At 46.8% G+C, this 15,566-nt stretch overlaps 1 protein-coding gene across 9 annotated transcripts in view; it reads left to right on the top strand.

Annotated features, from left to right (window-relative positions):
* Duox (dual oxidase) overlaps nucleotides 1-15,566 on the top strand; it is a 545,810-nt gene that overhangs the window by 354,393 nt on the left and 175,851 nt on the right. For all 9 annotated transcript variants that reach the window (XM_075889290.1, XM_037429312.2, XM_037429311.2 and 6 more), the window contains 2 exons: nucleotides 8,815-8,952; nucleotides 9,196-9,300. In XM_075889290.1, coding sequence (XP_075745405.1) covers nucleotides 8,815-8,952; nucleotides 9,196-9,300 — 243 coding nt within the window. The remainder of the gene's footprint in view (nucleotides 1-8,814; nucleotides 8,953-9,195; nucleotides 9,301-15,566) is intronic.

Genomic DNA, 15,566 nt, shown 5'->3' with positions numbered 1-15,566 from the left:
GCAGTTTTTTTGTTAAACTTCTCTCGTGCTTGTCTGACAGCAATGCTGCGGTAGAGAGAGGCTTTTCTGTCAACAAGGAATGCCTTGCTGAAAATTTGAAAGAAAATTCTCTTGGGGCACAGAGAGTAGTGCATGATGCGGTCTTGGCAGCAGGTGGCATCGCTCGAGTAGACATTACAGACAGGATGGTGAAGACAGTTCGCAGTGCCTACAGCGTCTACAGGGAGCAGCTGCAAACAAAGAAGAGAGAGCAAGATGAAACAACTGAATTAGAGAAGAAGAAAAAGAGAGTAGCAGCTCTGATTAAAGAGCTACTATAAAAAAAGCAAAGGCTGCTTAGTGAAGCGCAACTTGAAGCTTCTATTCTTCAAGACGAAATAAACTCTCTCAAACACTAATTGGAGTGCATTTCGAGAATGAGGGCAGTTGCAATAAATGTTTTACTCTACAATGAAATGTGTTTTCTGTACCCTTTTAATATGCTTCACGGACCATTTCCACAAAATGGTGTCTGTTGTATAGGTCAGGGAATTTCAGCTAAAATGGTCAGTGAAAACCTGGAAAGGTCAGGGAAATTGAATTCTGCAAATTGCTAGACACCCTGACATAGCTGGCAACATAGAGGAATACTATAGCTATAATGAAAGGGTGGTAGGTATCGTAATTAAACTGTGTAAAAGATACAAGATGAAGGTGGTACAGGCTTACGCGCCTACATCCAGCCATGATGACGCTTCAGTTGAAAGCTTCTATGAAGACGTGGAATCAGCAATGAGTAAGGTAAAAACAGAGTATACTATACTGATGGGAGACTTTAATGCAAAGGTAGGGAAGAAGCAGGCTGGAGACCGGGCAGTAGGAGATTATGGTATTGGTACTAGAAACGCCAGAAGAGGGCTACTAGTAGAATTCGCAGAACGCAGTAATTTACGGATTTTGAATACCTTCTACTGAAAAATAGAAACCGTGAGGAGGCCTAATGGCGAAAATAAGAACAGAATAGACTTTATAATAAGTGCACACCCAGGCATCATGCAGTATGTGGAAGTGGTTGGCAAGGTACGATGCAGTGACCATAGAATGGTACGGTCTCGAATTCACCTAGACTTGAAGAAGGAACGACAGAAACTGATACACAAGAAGCCAATCTGTGAGCTAGCACTGAGAGGGAAAGTACAGGAATTCAGAGTCTCGCTTCAGAACAGGTACTCGACTCTTAGCGAGGAAACCAGCCTTAGCGTAGATGCAATGAATCTGACGAGTATCATTACGGAGTGTGCAGTGGCAGTTGGAGGCAGGGTAGTTAGACAGGACACTGCCCAGCTTTCCCAGGAAACGAGGAATCTTAATAAGCAGCTTGAAATTCTCAAGTACAACAGACATGAAAGTCTGTTGTACTTGAGACTTTCAATCATCATGAAATCATGAGTCTCAAGTACAACAGACAAAATAGAACTGGCAGAGCTTTCAAAGTTGATTAATAGGCGTAAGGTATGCGATGTAAGAAGGTATAACATGGAGAGAATTGAACACGCTCTGAAAAATGGAGGAAGCGTAAAAGCAGTGAAGAGGAAACTTGGGATAGGCAAAAATCAGATGTATGCACTAAGGGACAAAGAAGGCAAAATAACTACCAATATGGATAGGATAGTTAAAATAGCGGAGGAGTTTTACAGAGATCTGTACAGTATTTATTTTATTTATTTATTTGAATACTTTCCATGCCCGAAGGCTTTACAGAAAGGAGTGGGGGTTGTACAACAAAAAGTAAGCGAAATGTTACAATTGCTGCAAAATGGAGAGTTTGAAGTTTGCAGGGTCGATGAGGGATGCGGTGGCAGCGGAAAGGCAGTTTCAGTTTTTGCTTGTTCTGGGAATAAAGGAATCACTGTAGTGGTTTGTTCAGCAAAATGGCACACCTACTTAAAAACAATGATCGAAACGAGGTGATATGTAAGAGGGGGAAGAGAGAAGGCTCTCTTTTAAACATGGATTGTAATGATAAATTTTATGAAAAAGAGAAACGCAAGAGCATTTTCGACGGAACGATTAGTCGGTTAGGTTCAGAGTTTTTTCATAGCTGTGACGCTGGCATGACGGGAATAATTGCACAAAATGAAACGGGCTGCGCGGTTTTGAACGGCTTCTAGAGTGAGAGTTAGGGTTACTTGACCGGGATCCCAGATGGCGCATGCGTATTCCAGTTTAGAGCGTACTAACGTTTTGTAAAGGTTTAGTTTCACTGACATGGGTACGGAAGAAAAGTTTCGTCGCAAATATCCGAGCATGCGGTTAACATTATTAGTGACGTATTCGACGTGTTTCTGCCAGGATAGATTGTTAGTAATGTTAAGCTCAAGATATTTATACAAGTGTACTGAGGATAAGGGAGCATCATTAAGAAGATACATGCAAGTGTTAAAAGCTGAAGTTTTTCGAGATACACGCATGCTTTTACTGTTTGGTTGAATTAAGTTTCATTCGCCAGTCACGACACCAAAGAGACACCTTATCTAGGTCATTCTGAAGTCTGATAGAATCAGTTGGGTTAGTGATTTTGGAATACAGCACACAATCATCAGCAAATAATTTAATGGTTGAAAACTTGACACAGTTAGGAAGGTCGTTTATATAAATAAAAAATAACAATGGACCTAACACAGAGCCCTGCGGCACCCCTGATGTTACGGCAGCGGTATCGGAAGAATAGTTGTTAGCAGTGACATATTGCGACCTGTTAGAGAGAAAGGACTTAATCCAGCCTAGCACAATAGGGTCAAGGTTCAATTGATTTATTTTAACGAGGAGAAGTTCATGAGAAACGGTATCGAACGCCTTATGAAAATCAAGAAAAATGCAATGAGTGTCGTAACCTTCGTCAGAATTAGCAAAGGGATCGTTAGTGAAAGATACTAGTTGGGTTTCGCATGAAAATGTTCTCCTGAAGCCGTGTTGGGAAGGATGAAAAAAGGAATTTGTTTCAAGGAAGTCCAATAAATGAGAGAAAATAATATGTTCGAGTAGCTTACAGGAAATGCTTGTGAGAGATATTGGTCGATAGTTTTCTGGAAGATGCGGGTTACCTGACTTATAGACGGGAACCACCTTTTCGGAATTCCAATCAGCGGGTAAGGATGAACACTGTAATGACTGATGAAAAAGCTTTGCAAGGACAATGGATGAATACACTTCTGTTAATTTCAACATTTTAGAGCAAATTTCATCGGGGCCTGCAGAAGAAGACATTTTTAAACCCTGAATTAGCCTAGTTAAGCCCACCCAGCCAACAAAAATGGTAGCCAGGACAACCACAACCTCAATATAAGTATGTGCAGTAACCCAGGTAACACCCCACCAGTAATGATAGAAGTAAGAAAAGCCTTGGAGAGCATGCAAAAAGGCAAAGCTGCTGGTGAGGACCAGGGAACATGAGATCTGCTGAAAAATGAAGGAAAAATTGTGTTAGAAAAACTAGCCACCCTGTTTACGAGGTGTCTCCTGACGGGAAGAGTACCAGAGTCTTAGAAGAACGCTAACATTATCTTAATACATAAGAAAGGAATTGACAAGGTCTTGAAGAATTACAGGTCAATCAGCTTGCTCTCTGTAGTATACAAGCTATTTACAAATGTAATTGCTAACAGAGTAAAGAAAACATTAGAATTCAATCAATCAAAGGAACAAGCAAGATTTCGAAGAGGCTACTCAACAATCGGCCACATTCATACTATCAATCAGATAATAGAGAAATGCTCAGAATATAACCAACCACTATACATAGCCTTTATAGATTACGAGAAGGCGTTTGATTCAGTAGAAATATCAGCCGTCATGCAGACACTGCGGAATCAAAGCATTGAAGAAGTATATATAAACATCCTGGAAGAAATCTACAGGGGATCAACTGCTACCATAGTGCTTCATAAAGAAAGCAACAGATTATCAATCAAGAAGGGTGTAAGGCAGGGGAACACAATCTCCCCAATGCTATTTATCGCGTGCTTACAGGAGGTTTTCAGAAGCCTAGAATGGGAACAGTTAAGGATAAGAGTTAATGGAAAGTACCTTAGTAACCTGCGCTTCGCCGATGACATTGCATTGCTGAGTAACTCAGGGGACGAATTGTAACTCATGATTACGGAGTTAGACAAGGAGAGCAGAAAGGTGGGTCTTAAAATTAATCTGCAGAAAACGAAAGTAATGTACAACAACCTAGGAAAGGAGCAGCGCTTCGAGATAGGTAATAGTGCACTTGAAGTTTTAAAAGACTATGTCTACTTAGGGCAGGTAACCGCAGAGCCTAACCACGAGATTGAAGTAACTAGAAGAATAAGAATGGGGTTGAGCACATTCGGCAAGCACTCTCAAATTATGACAGGTAGATTACCACTATCCCTCGAGAGGAAGGTATATAACAGCTGTATCTTGCCGGTACTTAGCTACGGAGCAGAAACCTGGAGACTTACAAAGAGGGTTCAGCTTAAATTGAGGACGACGCAGAGAGCAATGGAAAGAAAAATGGTAGGTGTAACCTTAAGAGACAAGAAGAGAGCAGAGTGGATTAGGGGACAAACGGGGGTTAAGGATATCATAGTTGAAATAAAGAAGAGAAAATGGACATGAGCCGGGCATGTAGCGCGTAGACAGGATAACCGCTGGTCATTAAGGGTAACTAACTGTATTCCCAGAGAAGGGAAGCGGGTTAGGGGGAGACAGAAGGTTAGGTGGGCAGATGAGATTAAGAAGTTTGCGGGTATAAATTGGCAGCAGCAAGCACAGGGCCGGGTTAACTGACGGAACATGGGAGAGGCCTTTGTCCTGCAGTGGACGCAGTCAAGCTGATGATGATGATGAATTAAAACTTACCTCGACATTAAAAGCACTGGTTCAGAACAAGGCAAGATTTATTTGAGACACTGAAAGTGCAAGCAAATATTCGAAAATTAAAGCAAATAGTCGAGAATTAGAATACCATATGCAAAGCTTGTGAGTGTTGCGGGCGTAGCGGTAGCATTGGTCGCGCAACAGGAGCCCTCAAAAGGTAAGCGTAGGATGTCAGTATCGGGCTAATGGCTATTTAACAGAATCATCTGCAGTTTCCTTCTGAAGAAGTAAAGTTTACGACCAGTCCCAGTTTTAGGCCCATGGCAGACCCAACGTGTCTTGGTGGCTTTCAGCTGCCATCACCAGTAGCGAACACAAAACTCGTAGACTCCGAAGGGCCTAGCGGTGGCTCTGTTGCCGTTGTTTAGTGCATGATCTATCGCTTTCAACTTGAAAGCAGCCGTGTAGCTGCATTTATCACCCCATAACCTGACAAGATTACCGACACAACGTACAAAACACGCCGCAACGCACATTTGCCACTTTGGCATGGATTGGATTGAACCTTCATGCAGTAATAGTACGCTTGATGCTTAAGAGATGGCGCCAGATGATGCGCGCTATCATCATCAGTGGCTGGAATGAGCAGACAACATTATTGTGGCAGTTTTCGGGGGTGCGATAATTACTTGAGGAAAAAAAAGAAATCGTTTTTTTTGTTGTTGTTGTGCAATATGGGGGGTGCGAGAATTATGCGAGTGCGAGGATCACGCGAGTAAATATGGTATATATATGTATATATGCGCACCTTACTCTTTAGCCCCGCAGCACTGTAGCAGTCCAAGGTGTATACTACACCTCAGGCCACCCTCAGTGCCTTTTATTATATCTTTCTTTCATTATTTGGTAAACAATACGCTTTTATTTTCTAAGGAATAACACACAACTGCAATAGGAACCAGTCCATAAATAAACAACGCATATTATACTATGTGGAACTTCTTAGGCTCCTGTATACGGGGTCGTTAGACATGCGCAGACCTCTAGAATTTCATCTTCATTGAAGTGCAGCCATCGCACCCAGGTTACATTCGTGTCTGCGGGTCAGCAGCCGAGCACAGTAACCATTGATTCACAATGACGGACCTCAGAGTGAAGTAAAGTACCCAAGAAGTTTCTATAGACGCAGCAAGTGAAGAAGCTCGCTGCTTAATCAAAGGCAAAGAGAGGGGAGATTGTGCGATTAAACACAATGAAACAGCACACGGCCAAAAAAAGAACACTCACAAAATATGCAACTAGATGATGCGCTCACTCGTCTGAAGTACGCTGAAACTAACAAACTTCTCTGTTGAGTGTTGTAAGCCTTGCTGTTTTTATTTAATGAAGCCAAAGCGATGAAAACACTTGGACAAAGGAAAGGGTTCTGTGAAGGGGATGAAGCGTTACAAATTTCATTAATCAAGAGTCTTTTCTTCTAAACACAAAAATTGCCTGTGTAAGTGAAGAGCGACTTCGTTTGCAGGACAGGTTATACAAAGGCTCTTGGGTAAGTAGCGAGGTAATGATAACACATCTGGTGAGGTGGATTTGTGCCTTCCGAAAAGAGTCCTCAACATTGTAATTTTAGTGATCACAATTTTTTAGAAGAAGACTCTTAGCACATTAATAAAGCGGGCATCACTCAGAAGGAATCCTAGTTACGTCTCTGGCTTCGACTACTGCTTACCACCTTTATCAGACATCGCAGTCGTTGTTTTTAATGTTTTGTGCACCTCTTGCGATTGCTCGTCATTATGACATGACAAAGGCAAGAGTATACACACGAAAATATAACAATAACGCAATATAGCGCCTGCCGATGGTTAGCGATAAAAGGAAAGGGGGTGAGAGGAGGTGAATGCACTAAGCTGAGAGCAGAGAGGAGTAAGCGGGTGCACTTCAGAGTCTTCGGGGTGAAACCACATCCCGCCCACACTTGAATCTTTCTGGAGGGCTTGGAGTGGGAGGCCGTAGGTGGCAAAGACTGGGGCGAGTTCATTTTGTCTTCTATGGGGTAGGGCTGCAGATGGTCATGGGCTTGTTCCACTAGCATATGAATATGTGCTGTAGTGAAAAAAAGTAGACGACTTCTGTGTCTCAGCATCGCTTGCCCCGTATTCATGCGCACCGGCCAAAGGGCGGTGTTGTGATTGGGGGTGGTAGTTGCCGTGAATGAGTAATTGAAGAGTCTTAATAGATTATTTCGATTAATTGAAAGGTAGAAATGAAATACAAACAATTCATTTGCCATGCTCATTTTATCGACTAATCGTTCATTGTTTTTATCTTTTCTATACTGCCAAATGCCAGCTCGCGTTCTTGTCTAGTGTTCAATAGTGTTCTCGCGCCCTCTCGTTACAGCCTTTGACCTTTGTACACATTGTTGCAGGTTAGGGGAACTTCATAGATGACATCTTTTTCGAATTGGGTGTATTTTAGCATGTGTTTATCATCAGACAAATCTTGGACAGTTTACACGGAGCCCTCAAAACAAGATTATTTGTTTGCACAACTTTCTTCAGATAGTGCAGAACCCTATGTTGATACGGGAGAACATGCACACTCTTCTTATTGGGTACTCTTTTTTTTTTCACCACCTTTGCCTTTCAAGTTTGAGTGTTTGAAGAAGCTTCTCACAAACGCTGGTACCTGAAAATGGTGCAAAGCCTGGTTGGTTAGCTCATTTTGAAAGCTGTAGTTTCTGCCTCGTGTTTCTTGCACAATGTTTTACCTTCTTGTGTGCTACACCTCATCGCTTACATCAAGCTTTCTCTGCATCACACAGGCCACATTGTGCTAACCGGATGAAAGAAAACAAAAAGACACTTTGTTCCATGTATTATGACGCTACAGACCTTTGACTCCCACAAGAAACCTTCAGCAGTTCATGTTCACACCACATTCCAATTTGTCGATGAACCTCTGGAAAAATGAGTGCCCGCTGTTCTGCCTCTGGAACACGACCTTACTCACCAAGGGCTAGCTCCAAATGAGATAATAATAATAATTTTGGGGGTTTGACATCCCAAAACTATGATTGCTTGAGGGATTGGAAGGAAGCCTCCAGTTGGACTGTTTGTTTTTTATGCGCAGCTGAATTTGAGCAATGCACATAGATATAATTACACTGGTTTCAAGTTGTTAAATGGTATTGAAAATGTGGCCACCACACCCTGAATTTCATTGGGCCAGCAATGGGATCAGTAGTCCACCGTAACTACTTGATCACCGTGACGGTAATTCCAGGTGTAAAGAGCAGACGTTCAAATGTCTCCCCATTAGTCCTATAACGCAGGCGCTTCGTCGAGACTAGCACTTACTTATGGCTTTTGGGGGGTGCGCAAGGCCAACTAGAGGGAAGATAGCAGTGTACACAATCGTTTGTGTTCTCACAGGAACAGGAACTGTAGCAGCTTGTTTCTTCTCCTCCCCCCACTATGCCATGCATCATTTTTTAAATTTTCATTTCATTTATTTGAAACACGCTCACATGAATCCTCTTTCTTTCTTCTTAACCGGAGAACACTTTTTTGTGTGGGTCTTGTGAGAGATGAGTGTCCGCATGTACTGCTCTGATTATGAGATACCCAGACAGGTGGTTTCAGTAGGATTTCAGACGAGGCAGTATTTCTAGGGAGCGTGCCAGAGAGGCGGTACCAATGGGGGGGAGGCTGCATTGGGGGCGAGGAGGAGGCACGACCAGTTATGGCTAAAAGTGAGGAGGTTCATGCACGCTGTGCTCTGTCTTGATTAATATATCACGTGTGGTGTATCGCAGTCTGAGAAATCGATGTAGGCTGTGCAAGCAGTGAAGTTTATGTCAATACCCACTTGATGAACAGCGTACAATATTAGTCTTTGTCGATGAGCATTGTTACATTGTATGTGGCTCACTTATTTGCAGTGAGAGGTGTTCAGGCTTTCAACGTTTTTTTCGCTTCCTTGCAGGGGACCCATGTCCGCAGCCGCTGCAGATAAACAGTTCTGTTTTGGAGCCCTGCATGATCTTGGATGGCTGGGACTATTTTAGGGGCAACGAGGTGGCTTACATCTACTCGTGTCTTATTTTGGCCTTCATTCCTATAAGTACGTGAGTGTTCCGAAACCCATTAAATTAACCTCAATAATAATTGCACACCAATGTTGGCGAAAATTGCTTGTGATTGTCCTATTTTTTCAAGGCGTTGGCTTTACATATAACTCGTTCAACATCAGCATTCAGCACATATTATGCACAGTTCTAAACATTATTACATTGTGTGCTCTCCATGGCATGCTTTATGATGCAATGCTACACAGTATAACTATCCGACTCTCGTCTTTTTGAAGTATGCGCAGGTGTCGGATATGGAGTAATAAAACTGCAAAACAAGAGGCGAAGGATCATCAAGGCTAAAAAAGATACGGCGATAGGGAAGAACTATGACAAGCTGTGTAAGTATCTATGGTTTCGCCACTGTGTTTAAATTATTTTAGAACAATGTCAGCCTCAGCAGAACATCAAACCTAAATTTACTTTTCCTGAAATGAAGAGTGCTTGCTCATTCCATGGTGTTACAGAAGTATTTTAGGTGCTACTTGATCTGCAATCTAAACCTTTTCTAAAACGTTCGTCTAACAGAGCATCGATATCAAAGAATCAATGTGGTCCATACTATATCTCTACCTATAAAGCACGCTGGCCAACCTTTGCACGTCTGAAAATGTCAGCATTAGCGTTAGGCCATCAGTCCACCACTTTGATGTAGCGGTTATGGTGCTCGGCTGTTGAACTGAAGATATTCGATCCCAGCTGCACCAGTCACATTTCAGTGAAGGCAAAATGGCTGTGGCTCATGTACTATGCATTGTCAGTGCCTGTTAATGAACACTGGATGATTCAATTTTCCAGAGCCCTTCATCACGACCTTCTCTATAATCATATCGGAGTCTGAGAATGTGAAACCACCTATATTATTAATATTGGCATTACACCTATATCGATGTTTGGTGAAACACAATTTCTTCCAATATAAGAACTTGGATATTGGAATGAATACTGGCACATTCGACAAGCATTCTGAAATCACTTTGGAAAGCAATGAATAAGGAATGTAAATCACAATTATAAGTAGTGTTATGGCGTTTATTAGCCGGCACACAGCGAGTCTACACAATGGCGACAGTAACGGCCAAAACACGGGGTCTCCGCGCGAGCGGCGTTCTCTTTGGGCAGACCCACTAGAAAGCACATAAGAGTTCGACCCACTTCAGTGTTCGGCGGCTTCTGTACAATTACCCCGGGGTCGAAGAGGGAGCCGCCTGGCGACCTAACAGCTTGTCACTACGAGCGGGTCATAGTAAGCCTTCAGACGCTCCACGTTGACTATGTCGCGCCCGCGGCGGCGCATGTCCGAAGATTGTTCAATTGGCTCGATAAGATAGTTGACCGGAGATGTGCGCTCGATCACACGGTAGGGACCTTCATATTTCGGGAGTAGTTTGGAAGAAAGGCCAGTTACAGAGGTCGGGATTGAGAGCCATACAAGGGAACCAGGAAGGAAGGTGGGCTCAGAAGTGGCGGAGCCATCACGAATACTCTTCTGCCGCTCTTGCTCATGCGTCGTAAAAGTCTTGGCAAGCTCGCGACACTCTTCAGCAAGCCTGGCGGTCTCGGAAATAGGTGTACACTCAGATGGATCCGGCGTGTACGGGAGTATCGTGTCGATGGTGTGTGACGGGTGCCTTCCGTACAGCAAAAAGAAAGGTGAAAAACCAGTCGTGCTCTGAGGGGCGGTGTTGTAGGCGTAAGTGACGAAGGGCAGTATGGTATCCCAATTCGTGTGGTTGGCGGCGACGTACATCGACAGCATGTCGCCGAGGGTGCGGTTAAAGCGTTCGGTCAGACCATTCGTCTGCGGGTGGTAAGCAGCAGTTTTGCGATGGACAGAATGGCACTCAGTGAGAATGGCATCGACGACCTCTGACAAGAAGACACGGCCTCGATCACTGAGAAGCTCCTGGGGTGGACCGTGGCGCAATATAAATCGATGTAGTAGGAAGGACGCAACATCACGCGCAGTAGCCGCAGGGAGAGCGGCGGTTTCGGCGTATCGCGTTAAATGATCTACGGCGACGATGGCCCAGCGGTTGCCAGTGGACGTCAGAGGAAGTGGTCCGTACAAATCGATACCTATGCGCCCAAACGGACGGTCAGGGCAAGGTAGCGGTTGCAGACCGGCTGGTGACATGTGTGCGGACGGTTTGCGGCGTTGGCAAGCGAGACAGGAGCGAACGAACTGCTGGACGTAGCGGTACATCCCGCGCCAGAAGTAGCGTTGTCTAATGCGATGGTAGGTTTTGAATACCCCAGAGTGCGCGCACTGTGGATCAGAATGGAAGGATTCACATATCTCCGACCGCAGACTGCGGGGTATCACGAGTAGCCACTGCCGGCCATCGGCGTCGTAATTGCGTCGATGTAGGAGGCCGTCACGAATGGCGAAATGGTGAGCTCGACGACGCAAGGCACGCGTGGATGGCGTTGCGGACGGATCAGAGAGCAAGTCGATCAGTTGGGCGATCCAATTATCCTTTCGCTGTTCGGTAGCGATGATGTCAACATCAATGGCAGAAACAACAACCGAGGATACTGAGCAGAGCGCGTTAGCTTCAGGCAGAGGGGAGCGCGAGAGGGCGTCGGCGTCAGCATGCTGGCGTCCGTTGCGGTAGAGGACGCGGATGTCGTAGTCTTGTAAGCGAAGAGCCCAACGGGCGAGGCGGCCTGAGGGATCCTTCAATGATGACAGCCAGCATAGTGCATGATGGTCAGTGACGACATCGAATGGGCGACCATACAAATAAGGTCGAAACTTTGTAAAAGCCCAGACGATTGCCAGGCACTCTTTTTCCGTGACGGTGTAGTTTGTCTCGGCTCTTGTGAGCGTACGGCTTGCATATGCCACAACATAATCAGGGAACCCGGGTTTGCGCTGCGCCAGGACAGCGCCGAGGCCTACACCACTGGCGTCCGTGTGCACTTCTGTTGGGGCCGTAGGGTCATAGTGGCGGAGAATGGGAGGAGACGTCAACAAGTGGCGGAGCTTCAAGAACGCGTTGTCGCACTCTGACGACCACGAATTGAGGGGCCCGTTACTTCCGAGGAGCTTCGTCAGCGGTGATATAATCGTGGCGAAGTTTCGTATAAAGCGTCGGAAGTATGAGCACAGGCCCACGAAACTACGCAGTTCTTTGAAGGACGCAGGTTTTGGGAATTCGGCCACGGCCCGAAGCTTGGCTGGGTCAGGAAGAATGCCATCCTTGGACACGACGTACCCTAGGATGGTGAGTTGGCGTGCTGCAAAGCGGCACTTCTTCAGATTTAGTTGCAAGCCGGCATTGCTCACACGTGCGAAAACTTCTTTTAGACGTTGGAGATGGGTGGAGAAATCTGGAGCGAAGACAACAACGTCATCGAGGTAACACAAGCACGTGTGCCATTTCAAGTTGCGCAGTACGGTGTCCATCATGCGCTCAAATGTCGCAGGTGCATTACACAGACCAAACGGCATGACGTTGAATTCGTACAAGCCGTCGGGTGTGATGAAGGCAGTCTTCGGTCGAGCGTCATCAGCCAGGGGTACTTGCCAGTACCCCGAGCGCAGATCGAGAGAAGAAAAAAATTGGGCTCCGTGAAGGCTGTCAATTGCGTCGTCGATGCGCGGCAGTGGGTAGACATCCTTGCGAGTGATCTTATTGAGCCGTCTGTAGTCCACACAGAACCGCACAGAACCATCTTTCTTCGCAACAAGAACAACAGGAGACGCCCATGGACTGTCCGAGGGCCGAATGACGTCGCGTCGGAGCATATCGTCAACCTGCTCGTTAATTTGCCGGCGTTCAGCAGGCGACACGCGGTATGGACGTTGCCGTAATGGTGGATGGGCACCAGTGTCAATACGATGCGTAACAGTGGACGCGCGACCGAGAGAACTTCGCCCGACATCGAAAGAAGAACGGTATTCTTGCAACAGGTCTAGAAGCTGGGAACGCTGCACTGACGTAAGGTTGTCATCAATGAATGGGCCAAATACATCAGGAGATGATGGGTCAGAAGTAGAAACAGCACTGATGGTACGTGAATCGGGACAACGCGAGTCTTCGGGTACATCCAGGACTTGTGCGTCGTCGACTGCTTCCACTCTGCCAAGACATTCCACTTGAACCAAGGTAACAGTGTACGGGGATGGGTTGGTCACAAAAATAGCGGCGTTGCCTTGGGTGATTTGCACGGTCGCGAAAGGTAGTAGCAACCCTTTCCTCCTGGAAGCACGGTAGGATGGCGAAACAAGTGCAATTGTGTCGGAGAGACCGGTGCAGTAGACCGATACGCCCATCGTCGAGCTTGGAGGCACTATAGTATCGTCTTTCACAAGAATCTTGTTCAGTGTCGAGGGACCGTCTTCTGGCGTCAAATGCGAGAAGGGCGAGAGTTCAATTTCGGCGGCGGCACAATGAATGACGGCGTCGTTGCGGGAGAGAAAATCCCATCCCAAGATGACGTCATGAGAGCATGCAGGAATGATGATGAATTGGGCGACATACAGAACGTCCTGAACGACAACGCGAGCTGTGCAGCCTGCTGTAGGATTAATACGATGTGAGCTAGCGGTACGAAGGGACAGTCCAGAAATCGGCGTCGTCACTTTTCGAAGCAAGCGGCAAAGGTTTTCGCTCATAACTGATACCGCAGCTCCAGTGTCAATAAGAGCAGATGCATGAACACCGTCCACAAGCACGTCAATGACATTAGATGGGCGGCTCTGAGAGCTTTCACAATGCGATAGCGTCGCAGTCCTTGCCTCTGGGACTGCGACGACTAGTTTTCCCGCTCATGAGCAGAAGAACTTGGCCGCATGGGGGACAGAGACCGACGTCGTGGAGACGGCGACCTTCGAGCAGACGGACCTGGGCGAGACGACAGTGGCACAGACGGCAGTTCCTCGTTATACGAACGGCTAAGGTGGCCAGCAACAGGAGAAGTGGGAGCCGGCTGTAGTCGAGAGCAATAACGGGCTACGTGACCGGCGTAACCGCAAGCAAAGCAGATGGGCCGGTTGTCGGGTGTGCGCCATCGGTTTGCCGGAGTGGGTCTCGCCCGGAACGGTGTCTGGAAAGGCTGCATGGTGGGCTGAAAATGAGGCTGAGGGGTTGCGCCAACATATGCAGCCGGCATACCCGCTGCAAAGGACGGAGGTCGTGCGGCAGCTTCGGCGTAAGTCACTGGTGCAGGCGCTTGAACGACTGGAGGCGGCCTTGCGACCACTTGGGCGTAACTTGGGGGTGCAGGGGCCGGAAGTTGTTGTGGGTGGTACGCAGGCATGACTTCCGCTATTTCCTGCTCAATCGCTCGGCGGATGGGTGGAAGAATGGTAGGGGCCGATTGTTGAGCAGCCGGTGGGTGGGCAAAGGGCAGGAGAGAGAACTGCCGCGCGATTTCCTCACGTATGAAGGACTTGAGGTCTGCCAGCAGTGCCACCTGGTCACAGTTCGCCTCCAAGCCTGCAAGCCCTGCATCTCGTGGTGTGGAGCGACGGGTCATCGAACGCTGCCGGCGGAGCTCCTCGTAGCTCTGGCACAGCGTGATGACCTCAGCTACTGTGCCTGGGTTTTTGGCAAGCAGCATCGTGAAGGCATCATCGTCAATGCCCTTCATGACGTTCCGGATCTTGTCTGATTCGGACATGCTGTCGTTCGACTTCTTGCACAAGTCCAGGACATCTTCAATGTAACTGGTGAATGACTCACCGGCCTGCTGAGCGCGTTCGCGTAAGCGCTGCTCGGCTTGCAGCTTGCGAACGGCAGGGCGGCCAAAAACGTTGGTGATAGCAGTCTTGAAACCGGACCAGGTTGCAAACTCGGACGCGTGGTTGGTGTACCACAAACTTGCAACACCCGCAAGGTAGAACACCAAGTTTGTCAACTTGCCGTCCTCGTCCCATTTGTTGGGGACGCTCACGCGCTCGTAAATGGCGAGCCAGTCCTCCACGTCAGTGCCATCGGCGCCCGTGAAGATGGGTGGATCGCGGATCCTGGGGACACCGGGACATGGGGGTGGCATGGGAGGAGGCGTTTGCTGAGAGGCGTCGTGGGACATGGTAGATTGCAGCGTACGTGAGCGTAGTTCCAAGGGCATCGAAGGGGATCGTAGCACTCTCCACCAATTTGTTATGGCGTTTATTAGCCGGCACACAGCGAGTCTACACAATGGCGACAGTAACGGCCAAAACACGGGGTCTCCGCGCGAGCGGCGTTCTCTTTGGGCAGACCCACTAGAAAGCACATAAGAGTTCGACCCACTTCAGTGTTCGGCGGCTTCTGTACAGTAGGAAGGAAACTTAAGGGGAGATTCAGGTCGAAAAACGCGAGTTTTTTTTTCAAAGTTACCGATTTTTTATATTCGCCTGTTTTGACAAGATTAGTACGTCTACTGTTATGAAAAAAATATTACAGGAAGCGACTTAACTGGAAATGCTTTAAATTTTATCCAAAGAGCACAAGGTGCCTGTTAAAAGGTCGAAAGTGTGCATTCTTCGAGCACCTTGCCGCCGATAATGCACCGCCGCAAGCCATTGTTGATCGCATGAGTCCAAGAGTCGAGCCTCACTCTACAAATAACAACAGTTTTTCTCTTTGATGCAGCGCAAGAAATAATAAAAAGA

This window comes from Rhipicephalus microplus, chromosome 1, assembly GCF_043290135.1.
Source record: "Rhipicephalus microplus isolate Deutch F79 chromosome 1, USDA_Rmic, whole genome shotgun sequence".
NCBI lineage: Eukaryota > Metazoa > Arthropoda > Arachnida > Ixodida > Ixodidae > Rhipicephalus > Rhipicephalus microplus.
This window is presented reverse-complemented; position numbering and strand designations above follow the sequence as displayed.